Consider the following 15,654-nt stretch of genomic DNA (forward strand, 5'->3'; position numbering starts at 1 on the left):
CATCTACATGTAATATTGGTTTTCACCTGAATAAAAACTTAATTTACAATTTTTTATTGATAGATTATCAAAGTTCAATATCACCATTAATTGTTAAAACCCGTTCATAGACAGGGGTGAGTGACGCTAATGTACTCTTCAACATTTTCTAAACATGTTTTGAGGGTAAGAGAGGGAGACATAGTTCACTTATTGTGCAATTAGTAACTTCTTGACGTTCTACCCCATGAATGATTGCAAAGATTACTTTGTATGGCTACCATTTTGAATCCTAGATTTAGGTTTTTTTCCCCTAAATCTAGTTGTTAATAGACAAGAGGTAGCTAATTAGGTACAAAATTATTTGAGAATGGGACTCTAATTACCAAGCAAAAAAAAGTATGAACATACATAATCAGAGTGACAATGAAGATGCAGCCTGGTTTTCCACTCAATATACCACAAAGAAGAAGAAGAAGAAGAAGAAGATAGGAGGGGAAATTTTTTTAAAAAAAAGAAGGAAAAATTGGAAGCAAAGAAAAGGGCAAAAGTAACATTTGCTTGTTTCATTTAATTAAATGGCTTCAAAACCAGAGCAGTAACATTTCTTGACCTCTACTCATACTCGATTTTGAAATCTAAGTCATATCTCTAATAATTCAAAGGCAGAGTTAAAAAATCTTCTCTCAATTTTTTCTTTTCTTTTCTTTGTTTGGACTTGTATGTGCTTCACTTTTATTTGGTAAGAAATTCATATTGTGTTTCCATTTCCCCTTGAATAGTCAAATGATTTCAAGGAATACTATTTGTGCTACTGTTACATTATACTATTTTTCTCATGCACTAAAGTAAAAGTTGTAATAAAAGTTCAAATAATATATTGTGCATTGTTCTATTACTTCAGTACAATTCAAGAACCACATATAGTTCATTCTCAAATTTTATGTGAGAATTGTAATTGCATAATATATGCAGCCCAACAATTGAAAATGGAATGTTCTCAATTACTAAGCATTTATGAGGTAAAAATCCTTGGAAAATAGTACCTCAAGACATGAAAGTTTGGATTGTGAATTTTGCAGAAAATTTTTTACGTTTTTGGTGAACACATTCTTTAATTACTTTTTTACCTTACATACATCAAATCATTAAGGTATATTTTTTTGACAAAAATTTTTAAAAATAACAATCCAAACGGGGATATTTCAAGAATCTTTTAAGGTTTGATTATAAATAAAATTTATTAGAAATTTATGACTCTTCTAGAAATATTGGAAACTTAAGGGGGTTCTTGTTTAATTTACACTAAATTGATCATCAGGCCACCTCCCCAAATCTCTCCCCCTTCCCAAAACCCTAGCTAAAACCCTAATTGCATTTTTCTGCCTGAATTTTTTCTCTTATTTTTTTTAAATCCCACAAAAACCCTCCAAAAATGGGGAAAAACAAAGAGAATAAGAAGCAAGAGGAGCTCCTCAAAACCCTAGGAGACTTCACCAGCAAGGAGAATTGGGACCAATTTTTCAAAATTAGAGGCAGTGATGATTCCTTTGAATGGTATGCCGAGTGGCCGCAGCTTAAAGATATTCTTTTGCCCCACCTCTCATCACCACCGGCAGCCACCAGTGACGGTGGGGGAAGCAGCAGCAGCAGCCGTGGAAAGGCGGAGAAGATTCAGATATTAGTACCTGGTTGTGGGAATTCGAAGCTTTCTGAGTATCTTTACGATGATGGTTATCGAAATATTACGAATATTGATTTCTCGAAAGTTGTGGTCTTGGATATGTTGAGGAGGAATGTGAGGTTGCGGCCGGAAATGAAGTGGAGGGTTATGGACATGACTCAAATGCAGGTACTCTGTGGATGTAAATTTACAATTTTCACTTTTTGATTATTGTACATTTGACTTATATACGGGTGTTTGGCTATGGAATGTCGTGATCATGTATATACACATATGGTCATGTTTATGAATGTGATGAGTTTGATGTACAGGTGATTGGCAATGGGATTTTGTAGTGTTATCATCATGCATATACTCGCGTGTTTGTGTCTATGAATGTTTTGCTGAGTAATATATCCAGCGATCTGAACAATGGGATTTTGCCATATTGTGGTCATGTAAATACGCATTTCTTCTAGTGTGGCAGCTAGCCATCTCTACTAGCATCTTTAACCTTTCTGCTTGTGGGTGATTAGTTCTTTGGACCTAGTTGTATGTCTACTAGGTGGCAACCAATCATCTCTACTTTGCATGTTTAACCTTTGTGCTTGCAAGTAATTAGTTTCTTTGTTGGCAGTTTACATCTTTTCATGATATTATGGTATTCTTTTGTCTTTCTGCGTTTCTAATGCTTATAACTGGAATTTAGTTTGAAAAGGAGAGCTTTGACATTGTTCTTGACAAAGGAGGATTGGATGCTTTAATGGAGCCAGAGCTTGGCCCTAAATTAGGAAATCAGTATTTATCAGAGGTGCCTGGCTTTTAAGTTTAATGCATATTTTTAATTTATTTACTTTTTTCTGTAGGGATCAACTTTGGCTATTTTTATGTAACCATTCATGTGTTTGATTCTGCGGTTATCTGTCATATCATCAGGTGAAAAGACTTCTCAAAGATGGGGGAAAGTTTATATGTCTCACCTTGGCAGAAGCTCATGTATTAGGTAAATTGCTCAGATTATTTGTGAGTATTGAAACAGCTGAGTTCTGGAAGATGCTGTTGTGTTCAAGGAATCTTTAGTATAGCCCTTTCATTTGGGTGGCTGTTTATGCTATTTGTCGTGTTTGTCCTATTAATTTCTTTTGCTTTATAATCAGGTCTATTCTTCCCAAAGTTTCGATGTGGGTGGAGAATGAGTATTCATGCTATTCCTCAAAAATCAACTGATAGGTCTAGCCTATTGACTTTCATGGTGATTGCTGAGAAAGACAACTTGACTTCTTTTTCCCAGATATTGTCATCCATTGATCAGTCATTGATTGCGAAGAATGGGAATCAGGTAGAAGCCTGTGTCTGTTATCTTTCTGGAATTACTGTGTTCTTCTACAGAACTTTTTGCACCTGGGAGATAAGACTGGCGTGTAAACATTAACGAATATGTGGTTAGTAAACATTAATGAATATGTGGTTAGGAACATTAATGAATATGTTGCTTTTATGTGGCATAAATAACATTTCATATTACTTTATGCTTCCTTTGCACCAAAGTCAATCAAAATACATCCTTCTTGGTTGTCCAAGGACAGTCTCATTGAATTTTCACATACTAGACCATGTTACAGATCTGGAATAGTATTGCCAAATTAAAACAGATAGGATGAGTGCACAAGATCAAAGTTTTCCTCCTATGGGCATCCACTCAAAGAATCCACTCAGCAGACTTTTTACATTTTCAGATGGATACCCTACTTAATGAGAAAATGAAAAGAATTAACGATTCTAATTCAAATCCGAGATGGTTCATTAAGCTTCTTTGTTGGTTTTCTGTTCTTCTTTGACAAGTGACCTGATGTATATGACAAAGTTTGGTTTATGGTACCATGCTTATTGCAAGTAAGACACAGGTTTTGACTATGGTGAGTATAGTTCCTTTTGATGTAAATGAAATGCAAAGTCTGCTATGTGGCAGCTTGAAAATTTGATTTAATCTCCTGGATTTGTTCTAGGCTCGTGGGCTTTATGAAGTACTTGAAAGTGAAAATAAAATTCGTTCAACATACTCCAGCAGTTCTGATGTATTATACTCACTTGAAGATCTGAAACTAGGAGCTAAAGGGAATTTGGCAGAGCTCAATCCGGGTAGGCGGATCCAACTCACTTTAGGTGAACCGGGTTGTTCTCGTTTCACTTATAAGGCTGTGCTTCTTGATGCTTCACATAGCTCTGAACCTTTTTCATATCATTGTGGAGTTTTTCTTGTGCCAAAGGTAATTTGCCTCGAACGCTGTCTAATCTGATTTAACTACAGTTCTCTTACCAGGAGTAAATTATTTTTCTTTTTGGGGCTTATTCTCCTAAATGAGTTAATGGATGAAAATCTGGAAGGGGAGCTTATCTTTCTGTCAGCTGTTTCTTTGATGTCTTGCATAGAATCTTGGTACAGTCATTACCATCATTGGCACAAAGTGAATCACATGTATAAGTCCCTATACTCTTATGGTTACTGATTCTATATTTTTATTCCATAAAATTTCTAATTGGGCTTACTTTGGCTGTTGATTGAAATACTAAAGAGATCCAGCTTTCTTGTTACTGATTGCATCTATATTTTACACGTAAAAACCATAGATGCGCATCTGTGTTGCTTGGACTCAGGTACGAGTGTTAGACATGGGTATGTTCCTGGGTGAGATTCATTAAATTTCTAATAGGATAGGGTGACACTGTCAAAGATCAGAAGCTGGTAGGGGTGTGTCTTATATGATCTTCTGTAAGTAACATATTATGCAAATATTACTATCTACAACTGACTATTAAATATTTTATGGCCCATATAACTTGAATTCAAGTGTAAAAAAGTTATTTTTGTTGATAATGCATCGAGGAAAATAGCATATAGGAAAAAAAAAACCTAAAAGAGATGCATAGATAACTTTGCAATCAGAATGAATTTGTAACTCCTGCACCCTTGGTTGTTTAAACCACAATAGATTCATTTCACTCTTTTCTCCCTCTTGCTTTTCTTTCTTGGTTTCCTCCCCTCAAGACACTTCCAAAACTTTAGATGTAGTGTTGGACATAGATTCCATAAAAGGACTAGTGTAGTATTGTGTGGGTAGTTCTGAGGGGGAGACAAGGCTGAGCAATGTGGCCTATGAATGTTTTCCTAATTGCTTCTTCCCTTATTGATCTCAAAATCTCACTTTCCGCCATTTAGCTATGTTTTTTTTTTTTTTGAATTATTTGTTTTTAATTTGAAATATTTAACCGAGGTTTAGATTTCAGACTCGAGCTCATGAGTGGTTATATTCTTCAGAAGAAGGGCAATGGGTGATTGTTGATAATTCAAAAGTGGCTCGTCTAATCATGGTACTTAAGTGATGTTTGAAACCTTATATGGCTTCTATAGTCTTTGCCCTTGCAAAATTAGATCTTATGTTTTAACCAGTTCATATTCATTTGACTTTAGATTCTACTGGACTCCAGCCACAGTGATGCAAGCATGGATGATATGCAGGTTCTCTTTTACTTCTGGTTGGTATAATATGGTGGAGAAACTAGATAATAACAGTCACAGTACTTTTTCATCATTCTCTTTTTTCAGAGGGATCTCTCTCCACTGGTAAAGCAGTTGGAACCTGAAGATTGTAAGAATGGAGCTCAAATTCCGTATGTTCTGTACTATGATTAAACTTCTGCTGCAATTCAATGGAATCCTTTGGCACGTCTTCCCTTCAAAGGAGTCTTATTTCTTTTTCTCTCAATCTTCACCTCCTCCATACTCCTGTCATATTTTTCCTCCATGTATTGGTATTTGCTTACTGATTTAGTTGATTCCATATCCTACTTGTTTGTGGCTTTTTGGAAGACAAAATGGTTTAAGACTTTGTTGTAGAACTCCAGCTGGATATGCTTCTTTTTAAGCACCTTTCACATGTGAAAGCTTAGAAAGAGGCATACACTTTTTACATCTGAAATGGAAATAAGTTCAAGTATATGAGGTGTATTGAGTAATGGAAAAGTTGCTGATTGACTAAGAAAATTTATACATAGAAAGAATTGAAATGAATGAAGATAATTGGAATTTTTTGCAATAAATGCGTCCAATATTAGAATGATCTATATCTATGGGCACTCTTTGCATATACCTACACTTTTCAATTTGGATGTTTGGAATGGTCAACTGATTTGGTTCTTTTTGTTGATAAGTTGGACTTTGACTATAGCATTATTCCTTGCCAAGTTTTATGGTTCAGAACAGAATAAACTTAAGCTACCAATGTAGTTAATATTTTTGTCGATTTTAAACTAGATATGCATTGCTATATGTGATTGAACCTCTGTAAGAATCATTTGTTTTAAGATTTTATGTTATTAACAACTAACGATTACTAAATGCTACTTTTTTCAGGTTTATGGCTGCAAGCGATGGACTCAAGCAACGAAAGATTGTGCATCAGGTTCATATGAATTTTTTTTATTTTTATTTTAAAGGTTCATCTTCCCCAAACTTTTGTTTTTGCTCTTTGTACAAAGACCATATCTAAAGGTCCTATGACTTTGTTGGATCCGGATATTTTTTGCTACTGTCTATGGTTCACTATTATATCATGTTTATTGTGATGCTTCTGTGGTGAGAAAGGTTTTTTAGTACAGGAGGACATAGGATATCATTTCTATGTGCAAAAGTGGTTTTATCTCTTGTTTTCTGGGTTGAACGACTTGTCAGTTTATTTCTTGCTGATTCTGTGTCATCAGTTTAAAGTTGTCCTTTTTATGTTGCTAGAGTGCAGTCCTGAATAAATTCATCTTTGCAATTTAGTTCCATTTATGTTTTTGCAATTTTTTTATATTTTGGATTGATTATCTTAATTTCACAGAGAAATACTTAAGGTGTTCAGGACATTGAGATATTTAAAAAAATAGGACTTAGTGATGCAGCATCAAAGGAACCAATGCAGACACTTTTCTGAGATTTGAAAGCAAATTAGGGCCTTAACTACTCACATGTTTTGGCACCCAGATTGCAAGGCTTTCTATCACATTCATAGCTTTTGTTCTTTTCTTTTTCTTATCCCATTAATTCTAAGGGCTGGTTGAATGAGAACTTAGGACTTGTTATAAGGTTATTTTGGGAAGTTTTATTATTAAAGTTCTGATCAAATCTTTCTACTCGCTACTTAGAGTTTGACTGCAGCTGTCAAAGAAATGAACCTTTCAACTTGCAATTTGGTTACCTGTTTATTATTTTTTTCTTTAATTTTGTCCAGAATGAGGCTATTGTTGCACTTATGATTTTGTGCTTATTCACTTGAATAGCTAATGTCATGTATGTACTTTAATGACTTGAAAATGTGTTGTCAATCTTGATAAAGTTTACCAACTTAACTTTATCTTCTTGAATTTCTCTTTTGGGAATTTTCAGGCTACATCTTCCTTGACTGGTCCAATCATGGTAGAAGATGTAATTTATGAAAACAATGATGAGTATATCAGCCGTCTGTTTCCGTGCGTGGATGTGATATTTCGCCGCCTCACTTTTGAAAGGAGCAAGAATTTAATTCAATCTGAGGCTCTTCTTACAAGAGTAGGATCACAAGAAGTTGGTGAAATTGGGCAGAAGAAAACACGTATCTCTACCAAACACAAAAGAAAAGGAAACCAGAGAAGATCAGTCATGGCTGGTAACATGCAAACTTTGAACTTTTCTCATTGATAGACAATCTATAGTTGATGGGCATTTGGAGGTGGCATGTTTCTAGAGGAGGCTGCTCAAAAGGTTATGGTCAAATATGAATCCCATATTAATGCTGTAGGTGTTATAAAAAAGGAAACCAACTAGTCCTGCTAAAGTGATAATGATGTTAATTTTGGCTAGACATAATGAAACCAACAGTCCCAGAATCTTAATCAGCTGAACCTTGGTCTGATAGGATCTAAATTTAACTTAGATTCCAGCATGATAATTGGTTCCGAACTGTTTTTGTCCACACATTCTAACTGATCTTGGTTGGTACATTCTTTTTGTACTTTTTGCTTCGGGGCACAATCTAAAAGGCTGTAGGTATGCATCTTTAATCTGCCGCTAGTAATCAACTTGCATAAAATCTGTTTCAAAATCCTGTAAAAAGGATTTAAGTTTAGCACATATACTTGATGGCAGTTTCACTTAGTGCTATATGAGAGAAAGTTGATATGTCAATGTTCCTCAAGTGAACTGCATCCATCTCTTCAATTTCACATGCATCTCCCTTGATCACTATATTCATATCCATTTCTTGTGTTACAGAACCAAACAATGACTTAAGAGTTAACCACAATTACTTGGCAAGTTCGTACCACTCTGGAACTATCTCTGGATTTTTATTGATTTCTTCATATTTGGACAACGTGGCATCAAAGGGAGTCATGGTAACAAGGCTCTTTCTCTCTTCTCTTGTTTTTCTTGTATATACATCTGTTAAGAGATCATAACTTTTTTTCCTGTTCTAAGTTTGGTTTTTAAGGTATCATCACATTGTTTGGTTAAAGATACTGAGTCGGATTTATATAGACAGTCCTCATTTCTTACTCCTTCTTAAAATATGTTCTGAGCTTGTGACGAGATATTATTGATGCTCCCAATGGGCTGCTAGTGTGTTCTAGAAGGTCAAGGCTTGAGTTGAGGCAAAATTATTGGCACTAAACATGCTGATATGCGTGCTGCAAGAGATCTTGATTTCTTTTCACAAGAAACTAGCATATAGAGGATGCAATCACGAAATGGGAGGAGATTTCTAGATTCGGGATGCTGGCCGCTCAGTGCATCAAATGTTTGCTTAGTATCTTTGTGTTTTGGTTTGCATTATCAGTATTTAATGGGTAAATGAAAGTCTGATATTCTTTTTTTTGAGGAAGTAGCTGGTACCTTTGGTTTCTAGAATGACTGCAATGGTTATGATTCTTTTGCTGTAAGCTTATGATTGTTTTACATGTGCAGACTTTTATAAAATGTGTCAAAATGGAGGCTTATAAGATTACTGCATTTGGTGTTCTCTTCCGCCTTTATCTTGGTGTGAGCTTCAAGTATGAGAGGAAGCTAAATTATATAACCTTTTTTTCGCTTTTATAGGCCAAAGCTGTCATAATTGGACTGGGAGCTGGATTACTTCCTATGTTTCTGCATGAATGCTTGCCCTTTCTAGAGATCGAAGTAAGATAGCCGCAGACATCGATTTTTATCAAGTTTTAACTTCTTATAATTACATGCCAAAGTGTTTAATTGGCAGGTTGTGGAGTTAGATTCTGTGGTTCTAGATATTGCCAGAGATTATTTTGGTCTTAAAGAAGATACACGTTTGAAGGTAATCCATTGTGTCTTATATGTTTTCCTTTCTCACTGTGGTATTTTGCCAATCCTGTCTGGGGTTTGGAACAGACAAAGGATGTCCTATCATGTAGTGTTCTGAGAGTTATCAGAGCAATCATTTACTGAGAAAGCTCCCTCCTTTTACAAGCTTTTGGTTAATATCTTCCTATGAATGTGCGAATACTGTCATAATTTTTTTAGGGCTCATTTTCTTTAAGCCAATATGTCATCTTTGTGATGCATATTATTCCTCATTCTGTTCCGTCTTTTAGGTACATGTTACCGATGGGATAAAGTATGTTAGGGAGATTGCAAATTCTGAGTTGGCTAATTTAGCGACATCCAATCATTGTCTTGTTGAGGGAAAATCCTCTGTTTCAAGTGGAAGTTGCACTGTACCCCTTGCAGAATGCACAAGTCTGAGAAAAACTGATTTACTTATTGTGGATGTGGACTCTTCTGACTCTAGGTGATTGTGGCTAAATTTTGATACTTTGATACATGAATGATACTGTCATCATTTTGTTTGGTACATCCTTTCACATTCTCTTAATTTACAGCTCTGGTTTGACCTGCCCTGCTGCAGACTTCATTGAAGAGTCTTTTCTTTTGACTGCCAAAAGTTCTCTTTCTGAGCAAGGTCTGTTTGTGATTAATTTGGTTTCAAGATCGTCCACTATCAAAGATTTGGTTTTCTCAAGAATGAAATTGGTATGAACTTAACAGCTTTGCTTTTCATCAAGCATCCATGGTATACATATTTAGTGCCTGTTTGATGGTGATGCTTTCACTGAAAAGTACTTTTAAGCCCTTTGAAGGTGTTTGGTGATTATCATCCCATAACTTTGTAATTTGAAATTTGGATGTCAACCATACTTTTGTTAATAAGGTTGAGCCATTAGACGTCATTGGCTACAAATAAGGTATCTAGGCTCTACAACAGCACTCACCTTCTCTGCTGGCTGGAGTACCTATAGTGGGTACTTATGGGGCTCCAAACACATTGGCAATACCCTCACTGAGGTACATGCCTAGCACATGGCTCAAGCAACAAAAAGAACACTTTCTAAAACTGCGAAACAGCTGGCAACAAAGCATAACAAACCAACTACAAATTCTGAGGTCTAGCATGCTCCTGCATCATATGTTCAATTATTGTTATTGTAGTGTTTTACATTTCAATAATGAGTTTTTGATTGTGATGGATTCTTATGAGCATGATGGATGATGACACATCCTAAAGTCTAAATATTTCAATACAAATTGTTTTGGTGAAGACTTGGGTTACCCAAACTTTTTGGTGGAGTGGTGTTGGATAGGTTAGTAGACCTCTTTGCCAGGAATGGGTAAGGAAGTATGGCAGCTGATAGATGGTCTTCCAGTGGGACGGGTGGAGATTTTTAAGGGACTTTTGTACCCAAGTCCGGGTAACATACAGCATGAGTACGGAGTACGGGTGATGGTGGAAGCCTGCACAGTCTGGAGGTGGTTGGGCAAAATTACTGATGCTTTTTTGAACACAGCTTTTAGATTTTATTTTTTGGTCAAACATGTTGGCATTTCTATTATCTTTAGAACAGAACATGAATTTTGTTTTTTGTGTACCTAACACATAACACTTAATACAAGTCATTCAATTAAATGGCCCTTGGATATTTAGTTTCATTCAATAATTGTGTTGGAAAAACTCTGGATGACATGAATTTTGGAATGAGAGGCAGTCTGAGTGCAATTTGTTTTCAGAGTTTTATGTGATGAAGTTAACCTCATATAAGTGGAAGAAAATCTCTACTGAATAGTAAGACCACAAGAGTGAAGTATGGCTGAAATGAAAATATTAGTTATGTTAGTTAGTGGTTTGTTTCTTGTCTGAGTCCTATTGAATTGTGCTTGCTGTACAATTATATATATATTTTTTATGTTACTAGTTGAACCTAAGAGAGATGCTTTATGAAAAATATGTGTTGGCAAACGTTTCTATTTTAATTAAACGTTTCTATTTTAATTAGCAAAACGATCTGCATCCTATTCTTTGCCTTTTTATCAGCATGCCAACTGATTTCTGTTTTGTGTTCATCCCCTTCAGGTGTTCACCCACCTCTTCTACCTTCAACTTGAGGAAGATGTCAATATAGTTATTTTTGCTCTTAATACAGAGGCTGGCTTTGAGGATGATTGTTTTCATCAAGCTCCCGACAAACTTTCCAGATTATTGAAGCTAGAACAAGGGTTGCGAGACCAGATCTTAGATGATGCTAGAAAAATAAAGCGTTTGAGGTGACTGGAAGTAGATATATCGGCTACTGCAGCGCAAAAGTATTCTATACAATTCAAATCAGTGCATTTGTGATTCTCATTGGCTATTTTCCCAAGGAAATATGAGCTCAATCTGTCACAACCCCAATTGGCTTTGGCTGCTGTAGCTACACAAGCAAAACAAGTTTCATGGTGGTCCTCCCAGCTCTCAGCTTTGCTTAGACTGCTTTTCTTCAAGCAAATCAACGTTAAATGTGCTGTTATGTCATGAGGGCGACAAAGGGTGCCAAATTGATTTACATTAGGCTGTATCTGCTTGTAATCACAAAGTTATAGCTGCCTTTTTCTTTTAAAGAGCACATTTTCCCGCTATACACAGCTGTATGATTGTTAATTCTTGAAGACAGAGATGTCAAATGGCCTCTAGGGCTGGCTGGATACTTCCATTGGTTTCTTATTAAATTGTAATAGGCATGATAAAATACCTGGTGGTTTGTCTAAATTTACATTATCCTCTTCTTTCTTTCATCAGCACAGTTGATATCCTCTTCCTGAAGTGCGAGCCATTTGTGGTGATTCATCAGCCCAAACATCTCATTGCCCGACTCTCCTACAACAGATCAGAATCAAGCAAAACAGGTTCATTTGTCACTCTATAATTTCCAATGATGTGATGAAGATTGTTATGACTGATGATGGTGTATATAACTTTGCATTGATTACTAGTTGTTTGCTTTGAAGTTAGTCTGACTGTTGGAAATTAATCCGTTTTTAGCAAGAATGAAGTATGCACAAAAGCACAATTAGTAATTTTCTCTTAAGCATCAAGAAAATCATCAAGTACTTGGTGGAAGTAGTTTAACAGCGGAAGTAGAGCGTAAGTTGGAGGGCTCGAAGCAAAATTTAGCATTCGTCTTTGAATTGTTGGTTTGCTGTGGTTGAGGTTTAATTATGTAAGAAATCATCACTACTTATCATTAAACTCTAAAAATGAGTGTCAGAATTGTCAAGCCTTCTTGGGCTTGGTGGTGCGGGAGGTCAAGGGTTCGAATCTTGCCTCTCACAAAATTTGTCACAATATGTGACGGTCTTCATTGACCAGCTTCGATGGAGTTTCTACTCAGATAGAGCCCATCGCTTCAAATGAGCCCATCGCTTCAAATGCTTTGACTCAAAAGGTGGGATGAAGGCGCGAAATAAACACGGCTTCAAATGTCCTAATAATGGCATCATCTGTTAATGGCATGAAGCTGTGCCTTCGCATGCCCTACTAAAAGGCGTGAAACATATGTTCGCGACAAAAACGTATAGGCTGTTACTGTTAAATTAAATGCGTGCCTTCAAATGCACAAAACTGCGCCTTTTCTGACCTGCCTATAGAAGGCGTGAAGGTAGTGCATTGTCCTTGTTCCAAATTCAGCCAAAAAAACCTAACATTAACCTCTCAAAGATGGGCCCTGTGCTTTAGGAGGAGATAAAACACATATAAAGTTTGATATCCTCAGTATAGCTTTCAGTCAATGTTAGGTGCAATCAGATGGATATTATGTCCTCTACTTCCTTTGGAAGACGGTACTATCGGTATTACGTAACTGATTACTTATTTCTAGCTAAACATGCCTTAAGTCGAAAGTTAAAATCAAGTTCATTTTCTTTGGCCCACTACAGAAAATTATAGGTCACTCATTTTGACCTGCATTTGTCAAATGACCTCTTAAATTTGTGGTCATTGTTTTAGAGATAGTCTTCAGGTATATATCAATTCCTAATCCTAGTATAAGTGGTCCTGCATTTCCCATGCTCTTTTTTTTTTTTTTTTTTTAATTTCTAGCAGGGGAGAGGTTGGATTTAAGAAGTGAGGGAGGGAGGAGGGGGATTTGAACCTAGGGCATCTAAGTCCTAAGACGTCAAATTTAACTAATAGATCAAGGTCTCATTGGTGCACCGGTGGGTATCGAATCCAACAAAGTAAAAATACGTACTCAACAAAAATATAAGTTTGTGAATAATGGTGAGCAAGGTCGTATCTATAGGGATTGGTGAATTTATTTCCTTTGCAATTTCAAGAATTAAAATAAGGGATTCTGGAGAAATTAAACCACGCAATAAATATAAAAGAAATTAATAATGAAAAATTAAGTAAAACTAAATCAATGAAAACAAACCTTTTAGTCAAAGGATTAATCTTGGTTTTTGGTTCAATCAATTGATCATCGATGCAAAAACCAATTTATATATTCACAAATCAATTGGTTATGGTCATCAACATTCCCTGCCTTTTCTTATTTTCTCGGTAATTAAAACAAACTCTTTAATTACTTCTCTTGTCAATAGACAACTCTAAATAAACTCTTAGAATTTAATATATCGACAACATACACCAATACTAACTAACAAACTCACAAGTTTGGTTCATTTAGATTAGATTATACACTCTCTTGACACGACCTCAGTTATGTTAGTCGCCACAAATATTAAAATTATCAAACAATTACGGATATGACGTTTTAATTGGCAGTAGATTATCTAGTTAATTAAATATCGAGCCCTTCATATCTAGTCAAGCAACATAACCATCAACAATTAATTCAAGAAGTATACAAATACTCATGAATATATAAAACAGGAAAAACAAATTAGATTTCACAATTATTGCTGAACTAAAAAGCCTTGATTATCTAGAAAAACACCTTAGCCACTCCTCCTGGAGAAAGTCACCAAGAAAAATTAAAAATAGAGTTTGTTTTCTTGAGAGAAAAATAATATAGAAGAAGAAAAGTTGAAGTGTCGAGAGATATTGATCTCTCCTTATTCACCTATATTTATTCTATTCTAATTGTCTCTCAGATGATTTACTCAAAAGAAGAAATATCTCTTGTCAAGTACCAAACAAAGAAATATCTCAGATGGTTGTTGAATGAGTATTAATATATCAGAAATAAAGCACATGTCCAAACTCCCAAAGGCGAAAAGTCGATGATTCAAATAGACAGCAGAATTAATTGTGGCCTTCACAAGATAAAACAATTTCACAAGTTTGGCCAGCACGCCTAGGATGGGTCCTTTCTTAACAAGTCTTCCAGAATCCCTTTTCTGAGCTTCTTTCAATCATGACCCCCTAAATTTAGCACCAAAGACAAATTATGGGAAGAATCAATAAAATAACACAATAAGTTGACAAAATTACAACAGGAATTTCACAAATAAAAGATCTATTAAATTCACTATCATCCACTGTCAATGCATTGGAAAAAAAATGTTTGCTCATATTATTTAAGATTATTTGGATAAAATCGATCGTTTTTGGTTAAATTTAATGGTAAAATGTCCCGTTATGCTTTGTCTAAATCCTTGCCAAAATTTTGAACAATTATATTCAAGGTATGTTAATGTTCAGGGTTCAAAAATTACAGTCCGTGTTACTTGAGTAACATAAGATGTTCCACGGACATCCATTAAGCATTCGATAACACACTTAAAATTCACCTAACCTACCATGTACATATACACATACTAATAATTATTACTCTCTTTCGTATTTATATACTTTTCATATTTAATCTTACCTACCATTTTTTATATTTAGTTACTTTCCTTAATTAATCTTACCTTTCCAATGCAATTAATATTAAGAAAACATATAAAGATGGGCAGTTTAAAGGAACAGTTCAATTCAACACAGATACACAAAAGTACCAAAAATCAAGCAGCTGAATTTAAACTAGATCCCAATTAATAATTGGACCAATTATTCAAACATTATTAATTCCATTAAATGCTCTGCTAACACCTGTATAGTCTCATTATCAGGACGTGTATATTGTTAAATGGAACAACATTATTGTTTCTAGCATTAAATGCTCCACCAACACCAGTGAAACTGTAGAAATGTGATTTGTGGCATATAAACCATAGTACCGAGTTTTAATTAAGTAGTTAATTTTCCCAATTAAATAATTAAACAACCAACCAGAATAATTAGCATTAGCAACAACAAATATGTCTTTTATTTGTTCGATTTTTAGCATCGTAGTCTCATGTCATTACAGCATAAAACAACTAATACAACTTAAGGGAATGAACGGTTGTCAGAACATGTCAATTAACAATCTAAATGAGTTAGAAATTATATTTAAACGTATAAATACTTTAGTGAAAATAAATTTTCAGATAACTATATTATATGAAACACGCGTTATAGATTCTTAGTCACAAAAAAGAAAAAGTCAAAACTATAAATATTTATTTCTCATAACTACCCTTCAATCAAAATGATACAAGTGTTTTCTTTACATTCAAGGATAAAAGAAAAAAAAATTCAAATAATCATTTCATAATTCTACTATGAATTCACAATCTTGTTTTCATACTCTATTAGACTACACTAGGGGCTTGTTCTCACAGTTGA

The 15,654-nt window shown here is 35.0% G+C and overlaps 1 protein-coding gene across 2 annotated transcripts; it reads left to right on the plus strand.

Moving 5' to 3' along the window:
• Positions 1–1,362: 1,362 nt before the first annotated feature.
• LOC113764565 (methyltransferase-like protein 13) lies at positions 1,363–11,782 on the plus strand. Of its 2 annotated transcripts, XM_027308494.1 has the most exons (16): positions 1,363–1,831; positions 2,352–2,453; positions 2,579–2,645; positions 2,800–2,981; positions 3,649–3,909; positions 4,928–5,011; positions 5,112–5,159; positions 5,247–5,311; positions 6,054–6,102; positions 7,068–7,326; positions 7,932–8,053; positions 8,754–8,834; positions 8,911–8,985; positions 9,263–9,459; positions 9,551–9,701; positions 11,077–11,782. In XM_027308494.1, exons 1-16 carry the CDS (start codon positions 1,415–1,417, stop codon positions 11,269–11,271), a joined length of 2,355 nt encoding a protein of 784 aa, XP_027164295.1. In that variant the 5' UTR covers positions 1,363–1,414; the 3' UTR covers positions 11,272–11,782. The 2 variants fall into 2 exon arrangements, with proteins under 2 accessions (XP_027164295.1, XP_027164296.1); XM_027308495.1 differs by lacking the exon at positions 11,077–11,782 and having other exon boundaries at positions 9,577–9,666.
• Positions 11,783–15,654: the final 3,872 nt, after the last annotated feature.

This window comes from Coffea eugenioides, chromosome 3 (genome assembly GCF_003713205.1).
Source record: "Coffea eugenioides isolate CCC68of chromosome 3, Ceug_1.0, whole genome shotgun sequence".
Lineage (NCBI taxonomy): Eukaryota > Viridiplantae > Streptophyta > Magnoliopsida > Gentianales > Rubiaceae > Coffea > Coffea eugenioides.

Coding starts and splice junctions, on each gene's coding strand:
- LOC113764565 (XM_027308494.1), top strand. CDS start 1,415: ATGGGGAAAAACAAAGAGAATAAGAAGCAAGAGGAGCTCCTCAAAACC. Junction 5,012..5,111: donor AAGTGGCTCGTCTAATCATG/GTACTTAAGTGA, acceptor ATTTGACTTTAG/ATTCTACTGGACTCCAGCCA. Junction 9,460..9,550: donor GTGGACTCTTCTGACTCTAG/GTGATTGTGGCT, acceptor CTTAATTTACAG/CTCTGGTTTGACCTGCCCTG.